The sequence below is a fragment of the Cyprinodon tularosa genome, unplaced genomic scaffold (assembly GCF_016077235.1).
Source record: "Cyprinodon tularosa strain WSP-4 unplaced genomic scaffold, ASM1607723v1 ctg710, whole genome shotgun sequence".
Classification (NCBI taxonomy): domain Eukaryota; kingdom Metazoa; phylum Chordata; class Actinopteri; order Cyprinodontiformes; family Cyprinodontidae; genus Cyprinodon; species Cyprinodon tularosa.
The window spans coordinates 1-15077 of record NW_024039464.1 but is presented as its reverse complement, the minus strand read 5'-3'; the positions used below and the strand labels follow the sequence as shown (position 1 = coordinate 15077).

The 15077-nt window shown below is 35.2% G+C and overlaps 1 protein-coding gene across 1 annotated transcript; it reads left to right on the top strand.

Annotated features, from left to right (window-relative positions):
• The first annotated feature begins 10522 nt into the window (after positions 1-10522).
• tm4sf4 (transmembrane 4 L six family member 4) lies at positions 10523-14202 on the top strand. Its single transcript, XM_038268956.1, has 5 exons — positions 10523-10922; positions 11334-11423; positions 13071-13216; positions 13427-13610; positions 13779-14202. Exons 1-5 carry the CDS (start codon positions 10752-10754, stop codon positions 13794-13796), a joined length of 609 nt encoding a protein of 202 aa, XP_038124884.1. The 5' UTR covers positions 10523-10751; the 3' UTR covers positions 13797-14202.
• The last annotated feature ends 875 nt before the right edge of the window (positions 14203-15077 follow it).

Genomic DNA, 15077 nt, shown 5'->3' with positions numbered 1-15077 from the left:
CTGTCATTGCCCACATGAGCGTTGAAGTCTCCCAGCAGAACAAGGGAGTCCCCAGGAGGGGCACCCTCCAGTTCTCCCTCTAAGGACTCCAAGAAGGGTGGGTAATCTGAACTGTTGTTCGGCCCGTTAGCACAGACAACAGTCAGAACCCGTCCCCCCACCCTTAGGCGGAGCCCTCTCGTTCACCAGGATGAACCCCAACGTACAGGCGCCGAGATGGGGGGCAACAAGTATGCCCACTCCTGCCCAGCGCCCCTCTCACGGGTGGTGGGCCCATGTAAGGGGGGACCCAACAATTCACACTGATTTTGGGTCAATAGGTCACATGACCTGGGAGCTATCGACGAAAAATACTCAATTTTAACTTAAAAAATTGCTAAAAAATAAAAAAAGAGTTAAAATGAAAAATAAATGAGTGTGCCCCATATACAGAGACTAGTAGAACAATTTCACACTGATTTTGGGTCAATAGGTCACATGACCTGGGAGCTATTGAAGAAAAATACTCAATTTTAACTTAAAAAATTGCTAAAAAAGAGTTAAAATAAAAAACAAATGAGTGTGCCCCATCTACAGAGACTAGTAGAACAATTTCACACTGATTTTGGGTCAATAGGTCACATGACCTGGGAGCTATTGACGAAAAATACTCAATTTTAACTTAAAAAATTGCTAAAAAATTAAAAAAAAGGAGTTAAAATGAAAAACAAATGAGTGTGCCCCATCTACAGAGACTAGTAGAACAATTTTACACTGATTTTGGGTCAATAGGTCACATGATCTGGGAGCTATTGACGAAAAATACTCAATTTTAACTAAAAAAAATTGGTAAAAAAAAAAAAAAAAAAAAAGGAGTTAAATTGAAAAACAAATGAGTGTTCCCCATCTACAGAGACTAGTAGAACAATTTTACACTGATTTTGGGTCAATAGGTCACATGACCTGGGAGCTTTTGACCAAAAATACTCAATTTTAACTTAAAAAATTGCTAAAAAATAAAACAAAGAGTTAAAATGAAAAACAAATAAGTGTGCCCCATCTACAGAGACTAGTAGAACAATTTCACACTGATTTTGGGTCAATAGGTCACATGACCTGGGAGCTATTGAAGAAAAATACTAAATTTTAACTTAAAAAATTGCTAAAAAAATAAAAAAAGAGTTAAAATGAAAAACAAATAAGTGTGCCCCATCTACAGAGACTAGTAGAACAATTTCACACTGATTTTGGGTCAATAGGTCACATGACCTGGGAGCTATTGACCAAAAATACTCAATTTTAACTAAGAAAATTGGTAAAAAAAAATAAAAAAAGAGTTAAAATGAAAAACAAATGAGTGTGCCCCATTTACAGAGACTAGTAGAACAATTTCACACTGATTTGGGGTCAATAGGTCACATAACCTGGGAGCTATTGACCAAAAATACTCAATTTTGACTTAAAAAATTGGTAAAAAATAAAAAAAGAGTTAAAATGAAAAACAAATGAGTGTGCCCCATCTACAGAGACTAGTAGAACACTTTCACACTGATTTGGGGTCAATAGGTCACATGACCTGGGAGCTATTGACCAAAAATACTCAATTTTAACTTAAAAAATTGCTAAAAAAAATAAAAAAAGAGTTATAATGAAAAACAAATGAGTGTGCCCCATCTACAGAGACTAGTAGAACAATTTCACACTGATTTTGCATCAATAGGTCACATGACCTGGGAGCTATTGACCAAAAATACTCAATTTTAACTTAAAAAATTGGTAAAAAATAAAAAAAAAATATCTCATTATAATGAGATACTATCTCATTATATTGAGTTACTATCTCATTATAATGAGATAGTAACTCAATATAATGAGATAGTAACTCAATATAATGAGATAGTAACTCATTATAATGAGATACTATCTCATTATATTGAGTTACTATCTCATTATAATGAGATAGTAACTCAATATAATGAGATAGTATCTCATTATATTGAGTTACTATCTCAATATAATGAGATAGTTTCTCATTATAATGAGATAGTAACTCAATATAATGAGATAGTATCTCATTATAATGAGATAGTAACTCAATATAATGAGATAGTATCTCATTATAATGAGATAGTAACTCAATATAATGAGATAGTATCTCATTATAATGAGATAGTAACTCAATATAATGAGATAGTATCTCATTATATTGATATAGTTTTTTTTTGTTTTTTTTACCAATTTTTTAAGTTAAAATTGAGTATTTTTGGTCAATAGCTCCCAGGTCATGTGACCTATTGACCCCAAATCAGTGTGAAAGTGTTCTACTAGTCTCTGTAGATGGGGCACACTCATTTGTTTTTCATTTTAACTCTTTTTTTATTTTTTACCAATTTTTTAAGTCAAAATTGAGTATTTTTGGTCAATAGCTCCCAGGTTATGTGACCTATTGACCCCAAATCAGTGTGAAATTGTTCTACTAGTCTCTGTAAATGGGGCACACTCATTTGTTTTTCATTTTAACTCTTTTTTTATTTTTTTTACCAATTTTCTTAGTTAAAATTGAGTATTTTTGGTCAATAGCTCCCAGGTCATGTGACCTATTGACCCAAAATCAGTGTGAAATTGTTCTACTAGTCTCTGTAGATGGGGCACACTTATTTGTTTTTCATTTTAACTCTTTTTTTATTTTTTTAGCAATTTTTTAAGTTAAAATTGAGTATTTTTCTTCAATAGCTCCCAGGTCATGTGACCTATTGACCCCAAATCAGTGTGAAATTGTTCTACTAGTCTCTGTAGATGGGGCACACTCATTTGTTTTTCATTTTAACTCTTTTTTTATTTTTTTTTACCAATTTTTTTAGTTAAAATTGAGTATTTTTGGTCAATAGCTCCCAGGTCATGTGACCTATTGACCCAAAATCAGTGTGAAATTGTTCTACTAGTCTCTGTAGATGGGGCACACTTATTTGTTTTTCATTTTAACTCTTTTTTTATTTTTTTACCAATTTTCTTAGTTAAAATTTAGTATTTTTGGTCAATAGCTCCCAGGTCATGTGACCTATTGACCCAAAATCAGTGTGAAATTGTTCTACTAGTCTCTGTAGATGGGGCACACTTATTTGTTTTTCATTTTAACTCTTTTTTTATTTTTTTAGCAATTTTTTAAGTTAAAATTGAGTATTTTTCTTCAATAGCTCCCAGGTCATGTGACCTATTGACCCAAAATCAGTGTGAAATTGTTCTACTAGTCTCTGTAGATGGGGCACACTCATTTGTTTTTCATTTTAACTCTTTTTTATTTTTTTTTACCAATTTTTTTAGTTAAAATTGAGTATTTTTGGTCAATAGCTCCCAGGTCATGTGACCTATTGACCCAAAATCAGTGTGAAATTGTTCTACTAGTCTCTGTAGATGGGGCACACTTATTTGTTTTTCATTTTAACTCTTTTTCTATTTTTTACCACACATGGACACCCTTATGCTTGAACATGGTGTTCGTTATGGACAATCCATGACGAGCACAGAAGTCCAACAACAGAACACCACTCGAGTTCAGATCGGGGCGACCATTCCTCCCAACCATGCCCTTCCAGGTCTCACTGTCATTGCCCACGTGAGCGTTGAAGTCTCCCAGCAGAACAAGGGAGTCCCCAGGAGGGGCACCCTCCAGTTCTCCCTCTAAGGACTCCAAGAAGGGTGGGTAATCTTAACTGTTGTTCGGCCCGTTAGCACAGACAACAGTCAGAACCCGTCCCCCCACCCTTAGGCGGAGCCCTCTCGTTCACCGGGATGAACCCCAACGTACAGGCGCCGAGATGGGGGGCAACAAGTATGCCCACTCCTGCCCAGCGCCTCTCACTGTGGGCAACTCCAGAGTGGAAGTATGTCCAGCCCCTCTCAAGGAGACTGGTTCCAGAACCAGAACCATACGTCAGGTGAGACAGACTATTTCTAGCTGGAACCTCTCAGCCTCACACACTAGCTCCGGTCCCTTCCCACCAGCGAGGTGACATTCCACATCCCAAGAGCCAGCTTCTGCAGCCGAGGATCGGACCACCAGGGTCCCCTCCCCCGGCCAACACACATTGCATACGACCCTTATGGCCCCTCTCACGGGTGGTGGGCCCATGTAAGGGGGGACCCAACAATTCACACCACTCGATCTGAACTCGAGTGGTGTTCTGTTGTTGGACTTCTGTGCTCGTCATGGATTGTCCATAACGAACACCATGTTCAAGCATAAGGGTGTCCATGTGTGGTAAAAAATAGAAAAAGAGTTAAAATGAAAAACAAATAAGTGTGCCCCATCTACAGAGACTAGTAGAACAATTTCACACTGATTTTGGGTCAATAGGTCACATGACCTGGGAGCTATTGACCAAAAATACTCAATTTTAACTAAAAAAATTGGTAAAAAAAAAAAAAAAGAAGAGTTAAAATGAAAAACAAATGAGTGTGCCCCATCTACAGAGACTAGTAGAACAATTTTACACTGATTTTGGGTCAATAGGTCACATGACCTGGGAGCTATTGAAGAAAAATACTCAATTTTAACTTAAAAAATTGCTAAAAAATAAAAAAAGAGTTAAAATGAAAAATAAATGAGTGTGCCCCATCTACAGAGACTAGTAGAACAATTTCACACTGATTTTGGGTCAATAGGTCACATGACCTGGGAGCTATTGACCAAAAATACTCAATTTTAACTAAAAAAAATGGTAAAAAAATAAAAAAAGAGTTAAAATGCAAAACAAATGAGTGTGACCCATCTACAGAGACTAGTAGAACAATTTCACGCTGATTTTGGGTCAATAGGTCACATGACCTGGGAGCTATTGACCAACAATACTCAATTTTAACTAAAAAAATTGGTAAAAAATAAAAAAAAGAGTTAAAATGAAAAACAAATGAGTGTGCCCCATCTACAGAGACTAGTAGAACAATTTTACACTGATTTTGGGTCAATAGGTCACATGACTTGGGAGCTATTGAAGAAAAATACTCAATTTTAACTTAAAAAATTGCTAAAAAATAAAAAAAAGAGTTAAAATGAAAAATAAATGAGTGTGCCCCATCTACAGAGACTAGTAGAACAATTTCACACTGATTTTGGGTCAATAGGTCACATGACCTGGGAGCTATTGACCAAAAATACTCAATTTTAACTAAAAAAATTGGTAAAAAAATAAAAAAAGAGTTAAAATGCAAAACAAATGAGTGTGCCCCATCTACAGAGACTAGTAGAACAATTTCACACTGATTTTGGGTCAATAGGTCACATGACCTGGGAGCTATTGACCAAAAATACTAAATTTTAACTAAAAAAATTGGTAAAAAATAAAAAAAAAGAGTTAAAATGAAAATCAAATGAGTGTGCCCCATCTACAGAGACTAGTAGAACAATTTCCAAGTGATTTTGCGTCAATAGGTCACATGATCTGGGAGCTATTGACCAAAAATACTCAAATTTAACTTAAAAAATTGCTAAAAAATAAAAAAAGAGTTAAAATGAAAAACAAACGAGTGTGCCCCATCTACAGAGACTAGTAGAACAATTTCACACTGATTTTGCATCAATAGGTCACATGACCTGGGAGCTATTGACCAAAAATACTCAATTTTAACTTAAAAAAATGGTAAAAAAAAAAAAAAAACTATCTCATTATAACGAGATACTATCTCATTATATTGAGTTACTATCTCATTATATTGAGATACTATCTCATTATATTGAGATAGTTTTTTTTTTTTTTTTTTACAGAGTGGCGGAAACGGGCTTCCATAAATTACAAAAGATCTATAATAAATGATCATATGTTTATTATATTTTACTTAAGATCAATAATCAATAATTTGATTTTGAGCTTAATAAAAAGGAAGTTTTCATAATTATATTCTAATTTCTAACATACTAACATCAGTTTTATTTTATGCTAGTATAGATAAACGAATAAGCTTCCCCAGAAAATATATTTGATTGATATTTTAAGTTTGAAGATAAAAAAAAAACCCAAAATGTGCCAAAAAGGCTGAATTTTAAAATCAGCCCAAAGTCTCTCTTATAGCTCCATTATTAGCTGTTATATACCTTTCCAACTTTTTATATCTAACCAATAAGAAATCACACATATGACATTATATGACATTATAAAACATTCTTTGATAAACATTGCATAACAGTATTTCGAAGTTCAAAGTATTAGTGTATATTTCACAAAATATATCAAGTTATAAACAATATATATATATATATATATATATATATATATATATATATATATATATATGTATATATATTGTTTATAACTTTAAAACGGTATGTAAATGTTTTTTTTTTTTTTTTTTATCTATTCCATTGAATGACATCTGCAATGAATCACATTTGAATAACCAAATTTTGGCATTTGTTGAAAACTATCCAGTAATGACAGAAATTCGTGTTAGAACTCTAAAAGGAAGCCCCCTTATCACCATCTGGTACCTGCCACAGTTTGAAAACAATGCGTATGTGAGAAATGGGTATTGAGAAATATTTTTTACAGCTTCTCATCATCTTTGTTCTCTTCTCTTTATGCAACAGCAGTTAAGAAACTAATTAGTCTATAAAAGAAGTGAAAGTTTTCATGTTTTTAATGAGATTCCTCCTAAAATTTACGGTTAATCTGCGTTAAAGAAGACCTTATGCAGAGGCAAGTTGGTGGCAAGTTCAAGAGCTCTAAGAGTCAGGATGCGTGATAATAAATTAAAATGAATACAGCCCAATTGTTTATGACATGTCAGTGTCAGCATACAATATGTTCCTCCTAAACATATAAATTATCCTGCAGTGATACGGCTGAGACAGCTTACTTTTAAATCTCTCTAACAAAATATTTTAAAAATACATATAAAATGTTTGATTGTTCCAGAAGCCTGTATGAAACAGACAATTTCTGTGAAAAAATATTTTTAAATTGATAGCTGAAATTTGTGAATGAACCAAGGGAATCCATCTCACCAGGGAATTACACAGCAAGATCATATGTGAGTGCCTGGGGACTCAGTTTTTGAGATTTCACAGTAATCCACCGACGGCAGAGATTTCTGCATATTATCTTAACTGTATATACTCTGCTATATATACGGACATAAAAAAAAAACAAAAAAACATTGCTATTCATTAATGACATCAGCTATCTGTTCAACATCTTAAAACACCAACAGTTTAGTGGATTGCTTATAATTTATCGCATATTTTAACAAAAATCTCACATTTTATTTAGTTACATACAGCAGCTGATTGCTAAACATTGCTATGAAACCACTGCATTCACCAGTTTAAACCAATCTCCCTCAGAATGAGCTTTCTGGCACTGGTCGGCATGCATCATTCCAGGATTACATGATAATTGTGCCCTATACAAATTTCAGGTTTGCTGTGCCATGTGCAGCAAATCAGCCATGACATTAAACCAAGCTCCCTCCACTTTTCACAGTTGCTGTGGCTCTTCTAAAGCTTCATCTGTAAACATGAGGCTGATTAAACTGGACAAACACCTTCAGTTTTGTCCGGTAACTCTAACAAAGCCCTTTCAGAACGTTTAGAGATGTAGGTACATTGGACTAAGACCAGACTTGCATTTTTTCTGCTTTTCTCTTAGTTGTAAACTGAGAGAAAAGTCTACGACTAAGTTAACAACTAAGTCTACGCCAGCTGTTCCTCTCTGAACCATAACAGGTTCAGAGAGGAACAGCTGGTGGATATCAGACATTCCTCTTACCTCTTTATCCTGGAAAATTATCTGCAGTACCATGAACTTTATTTTTTAGTTTTTTATAAAACTGGCGGCTGGTGTACCCTGGTAATGTTTACCTGAACTTATCCTTTTGAACTCCTCAGATAGCTCTCATTCTTGTTTTCTCTGCCTCATGTAAAATTATATGCCTGCAGTGTTTCATCAAAATACCCAGCAGTATGTTTGAACTATTTGATTACCATTTAAATTCAAGGCTCTGGTAGCACTAATAAAAGCAAAATGCCTAAAACTATTTTATGAATATTCTTTCATATTTGTGACTTATGCCACAAATTTGTCAGTTTAGAGGGAAAATTATGCATTTCTCTGAAAATTAATATTAAGTTCTCGCCATCTTTTTGGTGAGGCCCTTAAAGTGAAATGTGTTTGTTCTGGGTACTCTTTGTATTGTATACGTTAATAATTAATTGAAACTCCTCTGTTTGGTAGCATTGTTTGGATTAGCTGTTGGGAGTTTCCCTGTATCTCTAATCTTTTAAAAAAAAAAACATTATTTTTAAATGAGCTGAAGTTTTTATAAGACAAGATAAGAATAAGATAAGAAATATCTTTACTGTTCCACAGCATGGAAATTTGGGTGTGGTGGTGGGGCCTTTAGAAAAGGCTCCCAAATGTATTATTACAAAAAAAATTAAAGTTTCTATAAGTTATATCAATAATATTTAAATATGTGTATGTTTTCAAAAATCATGTTGTTTCGATGTTTTTGTTGTACATTTTATCCACCTTTATTTAAACCATAATAAGAAAATAGAATATATATTGCAAATATATTGTTCACAGAGCCAATAAATTTGTGGCTTAAACCGATGTTTTTTGTCCAAGTTTGCATTACTTAATATTTCTTCTTTGTGTTCTTGACTTTGTTCTGATTAATTTAATGAGCCAGTTGTTGCCATTTTAGTTCTTTTCTGTCATTTTTAAATTTCCATATCATTATATTTTTAATATTTGTTTCTCTCTGTTTAACTTCTATCTAACAGTCTCCACTCCTACACTCCCTCTGCCCTCCCTAATCCCTGCTGTTCCTCACCACCAGCTGATTATGCTCACCTCTTTTCCCGTTCTCCACTCTTCCCCCTGCCTATAGTCCCCTCATCGCTGTCACAGTTTCTTCCATTGCTCTGCCTCATGGTCGATCACTCAGCCCAGATTTTTCTGCCAGATGTAAATTTCCCTTTAATTCTATTATTAATAAATCAGCTGTTTGCTTCAGCAAAAATGCAATGACACATAAACGCCAAAGAACACTCGATGTTTTGTGGCATCTCCCAAAAAAGATGTTAGCAGTTGATTATGTAAGTTGTAGATTTGCGTGTGTGTTTCCTATGGATTGGAATTGTTACACACATCCTACAAATTCTTGATTACATTTAGATTTGGCAGATTTGGAAGGCCAATGTTTAACTGGTTCTTCTGCTTCTCAAACCATTTAGAATCCTTTTTTTTTTATTTTGTGAAAGAGCACATCACTGCCACAGCCAGCAGGTAATACCGTCACGGGTTGTATCCTACATGTCTTTAGCAATGCTTAAGTACGTATACTCCATGTCCAAATAGTATCCACACAACATTACTCTTGCTTTAGAATTTCCTAGTCCAATGTGTTCCTCAGGTAAGTGACCTGTACATTATCTATGGGATTTAAAATAAAGCAAGATTCATCAAACCAGACAACCTCTTGGTACGTTTGGAGGAGGTCACGGTCTGCACAGGCATCCTGAAAAGCAGCACTGTATCAGGTATTCTGACACTTTGTAATCAGATAAAGTATTTGGTTAGTTTTTTAAGATAGGTCTATTCTCTCATTGGATCAAACAACAATATCCAGAATTTGCTCCCCTGAAGTGCATTAATGAGTAATTATTGCTTTAATAAGTCATTGTTTCCAGTAGTCCTGCTGCTATCTGGTATAGTTTTTAATAGCTCTCAGGTCCACAGCGCAGGACCACCATACAAGAGGAGCGGTTATGAAGATGCTCTGACCCGGTCATACCTCCATTGTCAGACTTATTGAGGTTGTTAGGATTGTCCCACCATCTACTAAAATACATGCTTAGGCAATACTAATTATAATTCACTCCTATTGTTAGACGTCTTTACATTTGGCCTCTTCAATATACATATATATTATACATTTTTTATTTTATTATTTTTTTAATCTTTCTTTGAAGAGAACAAGAAAATATTTAAGGAAAGGTTTACAAAAAACTCAATGACTCATCTTGATAAGCCTACTAGTTACACCTGCTTTCTATCGATTACAAGGTTGGGCTCTGATCAAATAAGCTGGCATTCTTTTAAACACTGCTTTAAAAAAGTTATCACATTTTTCAGCATGTTTGTTGGTCATTCCTTATTGATCATGGGTTTTTCATGTGAGTCACTAAACTTTAGGCGGGTACAGTTAGCAATGGGGACCACACCATATCTACCGACTGTCTGTTATTTCCTCCTGTGTCTCCATGCAAACCAAACGCGTGGTAGAACATTAACTACTCTGACCACTGTGTCTTTGCTGGTGTGTATGGGTGCACACACACACACAGAAATATATCCCTAGATTATTAGCCCTCTGTTAGTTTTGCATGTAGCCACCAGTGTTTGCACTTTGTGTGGATGTGTGTATGTAGGTGTGTTTTTTTTCGAGAGAGATCCTGCTGTGATGTAAATGTGAAGCAATGAGATCACGCCTAAAGAGGGAGGGTTGGGTGGGGTGGGGGGTATAAAGGGTCAAATCCGTATTGATAATCTTCACAGAACAAACAGGTGAAGCAGGCAGCATCATTCAGTAAATCTAGATTTTTTTTTTTGAAAAATAGGTAGTTAGGAGAATCTCTCTACGGGCATCATAGATTATTTGGAAGTGGACAAAATTTGGACCTTATTTACGACTCAACTTTACTAAATAGTTCAGATATTTCGATACCAGGATTTGCTTTTGCTGTCAAGGGCGGTCGAAGCATCGGTTTCAGAATGTGTTCGGGCAGCTTTGCTAAATGTCTGGGCATCACCCTGATGCCTCTGGCGATAGTGTGCGTGCTGTGCAACATCCTGCTCTTCTTTCCTAGTGGAAAAGTTGTGAAAAATAATCAGATCACAGAAGAGGTTTGGTACTTTGGAGGCATCCTGGGATCAGGTGTGCTGGTAAGTTTCAGGAAACTCATAGATTACATGATAAACTGTCAATTTCTGTTTAGAGATTAGTATATGCTGGTAACTGTATTATTGTGTATTTTTTAACATTCGTCCAACATTTATTAGTTATTCAAAACCTATGCTTTTTTTTTTGCATTTTCTGCTTGAAATTAAATTTCTAACATAATATTACATTGAAATCAATAGCCTCTAACACTGTGGTAAACTTGTTGAAATTGATCAGTTTGTATAATTTGCATCTCTTCAGACTGACCCTTTCCAAATAGTAGAATATTCCATATTCCCAAGTGTTTGCTGCTACAACCTATACACTGTACGGAAATTAACCGATCCTCAACCGGACATTTTTGTTTTGTGTTTGTTTGTGTGATTGAATCTGGGGTGGGCTTTGGATGACAGATGATCTTCCCAGCTCTGGTCTTTTTGGGTTTGAAAAACAACGACTGCTGCGGTTGCTGTGGAAACGAAAGCTGTGGCCGGAGATTCGCGGTGAGGAGATGCTTTATGTTTAACATCTTCATTTTTATAGATCAACCCAATAGTTTAATATAGAGGTTTCTAACACTTCATGTTTATAATCAAAATGAAATAAACATGTTTTCCTTGTTAATAGGTAATATATATTATGACAGATATTTGCTATGTTTAAATAAACTTAAAGGAGATGCTTTAAAACTTATTTCAACTAAGTACCTATAAATAAAAACTAAAATATGTATCAATTTCTTAACTTTTTTATAACTAAAATCTAGAAAATTTTTCTAACCTGTTTTTTTCTTCTCATTTGCAATTTTGAAAAATAACTATATTTTTCATCACAGTTCAAGGTTTACAGATTAGATTTCATATTTAAATATCAGCTTAAAAAAAAAAGCAAAAACCTTCACAAATATAGATTTTTTTTAGTTGTCCCTTAATATTTCCAAATAGCCCTGCTGTACCTTGCCCTTGGATACGGAGCCCTAAATGGCGCGACAACATCAGAGGCTTTAAAGCAAATATAACGAAGGGTATCAAAGACCTGAGGCAAATAATATTCTTTTAAACTATCGTTCATAGCTTTGTTAAAGTAGCATTAGAAAAGGCAATCTTTGATTTTCTTCAAAAGTATTTATATTTAATTTTTTCATTGGTGTATAATAATTCGTTGCAAACTGAAATAGAAACAGTGGATTTAAAAGTAAAATGTGGCTGAAAATTGCAAGTAAATTCTAGTTGCTGCTACCAAAGTTGGCCACAGTTTTTCACTTATTGACTTTTTAGTTTGATTTTTCACTCAAATGCGTTTCTTTGAGCAGGGATTACCCATAACACCATAATAAGTACATATCTTATTTTAAGGACAAAATGTTAATTGATAGGCAGATTGTCTCATTTAACTGCCTAAAGCAAGGGCGAATGCATTTTTTTTAAGAAATGTTATCTTATTTTTAGCTCAATGTGCGTGTGTACAGTTAGTGTCTTTATAGACTCTGTTATACCTCCACATTTTGATAGAATCCCATCTGTAGCTTGGATCAGTGCCTCACCCTTGGTACATTTTTTTTTTCTTTTTCAAAAAAATTGCACAGCAGACATTGATAAGTGCTGCTTATCCTCAAGGGCAGGGAGGACATATTTTACTGCATATTATTTGTTAACTGTAAAGCCAAATCAGGCTGAGGCTGTAATGGAAAACAAACACACTGGCACTGTGTACACATATTTGATGATTTACAGTCATAAATGCAAAAAAAAACAGATTAGGACATAGAATTAAGCACACATATTAATAAGGATTTGGTCGGTGTGGCAGACCTTTCTCCCTGATGGGAGTTTCACATGAGTTTATTACACAAGGCGAGCATTGTGCTCCTAAAGAGGAACACGCCAAACAAGCCAAGTGATCGATCAGGAATGTGTAGATGGGAGGAAGAGCAAACAAAACTCTATTAGGCAAATCGAAAGACATGCATTTTGCGTTTCGCTGGTGCAGTTTAAGCTATTAATTTAATGTACGGTAATATGTTCATATTTTTTATATTAGCTGAAATGGATGTTGAAAATTGTTTATTTTTGTTTTTTTCTAAAGCATCTATAGCTGGCATTTTTGAATATATTTAATCAGAATACTTTCTCTCTATTATCTCAATCTAGATGCTAAGCTCTATACTGTTCGCAGCTGTTGGTGTGTTGGGCGCAGGTTACTCAGTTGTAGTCTCAGCCGTGGCTATCAACAGAGGACCAATGTGTTTAAACAGCACTTACCCCGACGCAGCAGGAACTTACCCATTTGAGAATGGGTAAGATGATTAAAATTAATAATCTATCAAACAGTTAAATATCTTTGTATATTCAACAATAAGCTTTTAATTTTATTTTTATATGTTTACATTTATTTTATATGTGTTTACATTTTTTCCCCTATTCCAACAGAATGTGTGGCCTATATGGAAATGTGTTCAGCTGAAAGAAGCTTGAATAAGTAATCTGAATCCATATTTTCTCTCTAGGAATTACCTGTCAAATAAAACAATTTGGACAAAATGTGAAAAGCCAGATAATTTGGTAACCTGGCACCTGTCCCTGTTCTCTGTGATCCTGGCGATGGGATTAATCCAGATCGTTCTATGTGCGGTCCAGGTGATAAATGGCCTGCTGGGAGCTCTGTGTGGAGACTGTGGCTGCTGTGGAGGGGTCAGTATTCAGTGAGCTGTAATGAGATTTGACCCCATATGATGCTGATTATTACCTGAAATCAAGCTGGAATTGCAACAAATTCTGTTTTTATCTGCCTCTCACGGTCTTGAAAAAGTGTTTAGATCTGAAAACATCCAAATAATGTTTTGTGTTTTTTTCTTTCAGAGTGATGGAGCTGTATAAGCATATCCTGGGGATAAGGCCAGATGGTTGTCCCAGATCTAATCTCCTTGCTGATCATTACTTGTATGCACTAATTGAACCACTGCAAAAATAGGTTTTTTAACAGGAGCTCATTGATTACAGTGTATGATCTTAAAACACTGCAGAAATGACAGAGCTCTTTATAGGTTTTTGTTGTGTTTACTTGCAACTATTATGACTGACTTATCAATACCATTATGATTTTAAAGGTTAATGGACTATGATATTTACAGACTTTCGGCTATATGTATTTATTATTTCATTGCTGTTGTTTATTTTGTTTTTTTTTTTGTTCTTCAGTTTGCGATTTCACAAATATTACATCTTTATCAAGCCACGTCACTGCCCCCTTGTGGGATTTGAACGCTACATCTTCACCCAAAATTGTATTGTGGTGGTTTTCAATGGTCAAAAAAATCAGGACACCTTCAGTCGATCATCTGCTTGCCCCAGGACGGGAGAAGAAGCGTTTATTTTATAGATCAAATTCACATGCTGTCCTCAGTACACGTAACACAGCGCTGAACATTTCAACAGAACACATCTAGCTTTTTCTCAACTCCCATTTCAAATCTGGGCGTTTATATAGTTTCAACATTGCACTGTGTGGATGTATGTGCACGACTGGACGCTCTGATTAGATTTCCTGGAAGTTCTTGGCTTGTGACCGGATTGCGTGCGAGTGGGCTTTTGTGAACACATTGTTCCTGCCATTGTTATTGCCAAAATGTGTACGTGGCTCCCAGACTGCTTGCTCTGTGTTCTCAATTATTGTGAGCTTAAGGTCACGATGACCTGAGGCAACACAATTCGCTTCTACATTCCCTCCTGTAGTTCATTGAAAATGAAGTACTAATGAGAATTTGCATAGTGATGGTAATATTACGCAACTAAGTGCACTTACGTGTATGTGAAGTTTAAATGAAACGGTATCTAAGTGTTACCGACGCAGCCCAGTATGGATGCAAGTTGAGAAAAACAAATTAAATGAAAATTAAAGTGTCATGATTAATAACAAACCTAAAGTGAATAACAAAACAAAGTGAATATTACTGAACCTTCAAAGAAAGATCATCATTTTCCACATGGCCATGATTCGATTAGTATGGGATCGAAAACCCCTTTTTCGTCCTGTGGGCATCTTTCTCTTTCATTTCAAACTCATGTAAGAGGAAACTATCCCATCGACCCATGCTTCCCCCAAACATCCATCCTTCCTCCGGCGTCGGCCGTAGCACAAATCGCATCTTGACCATGCTA

What these genes read in the sequence shown, in the direction of transcription:
- tm4sf4 (XM_038268956.1), top strand. Translation starts at nt 10,752, where the DNA reads ATGTGTTCGGGCAGCTTTGCTAAATGTCTGGGCATCACCCTGATGCCT. An exon ending in GCTGTGGCCGGAGATTCGCG is followed by an intron (nt 11,424 to 13,070) that starts GTGAGGAGATGC and finishes ATCTCAATCTAG; the next exon opens with ATGCTAAGCTCTATACTGTT. An exon ending in ACTTACCCATTTGAGAATGG is followed by an intron (nt 13,217 to 13,426) that starts GTAAGATGATTA and finishes TTTTCTCTCTAG; the next exon opens with GAATTACCTGTCAAATAAAA.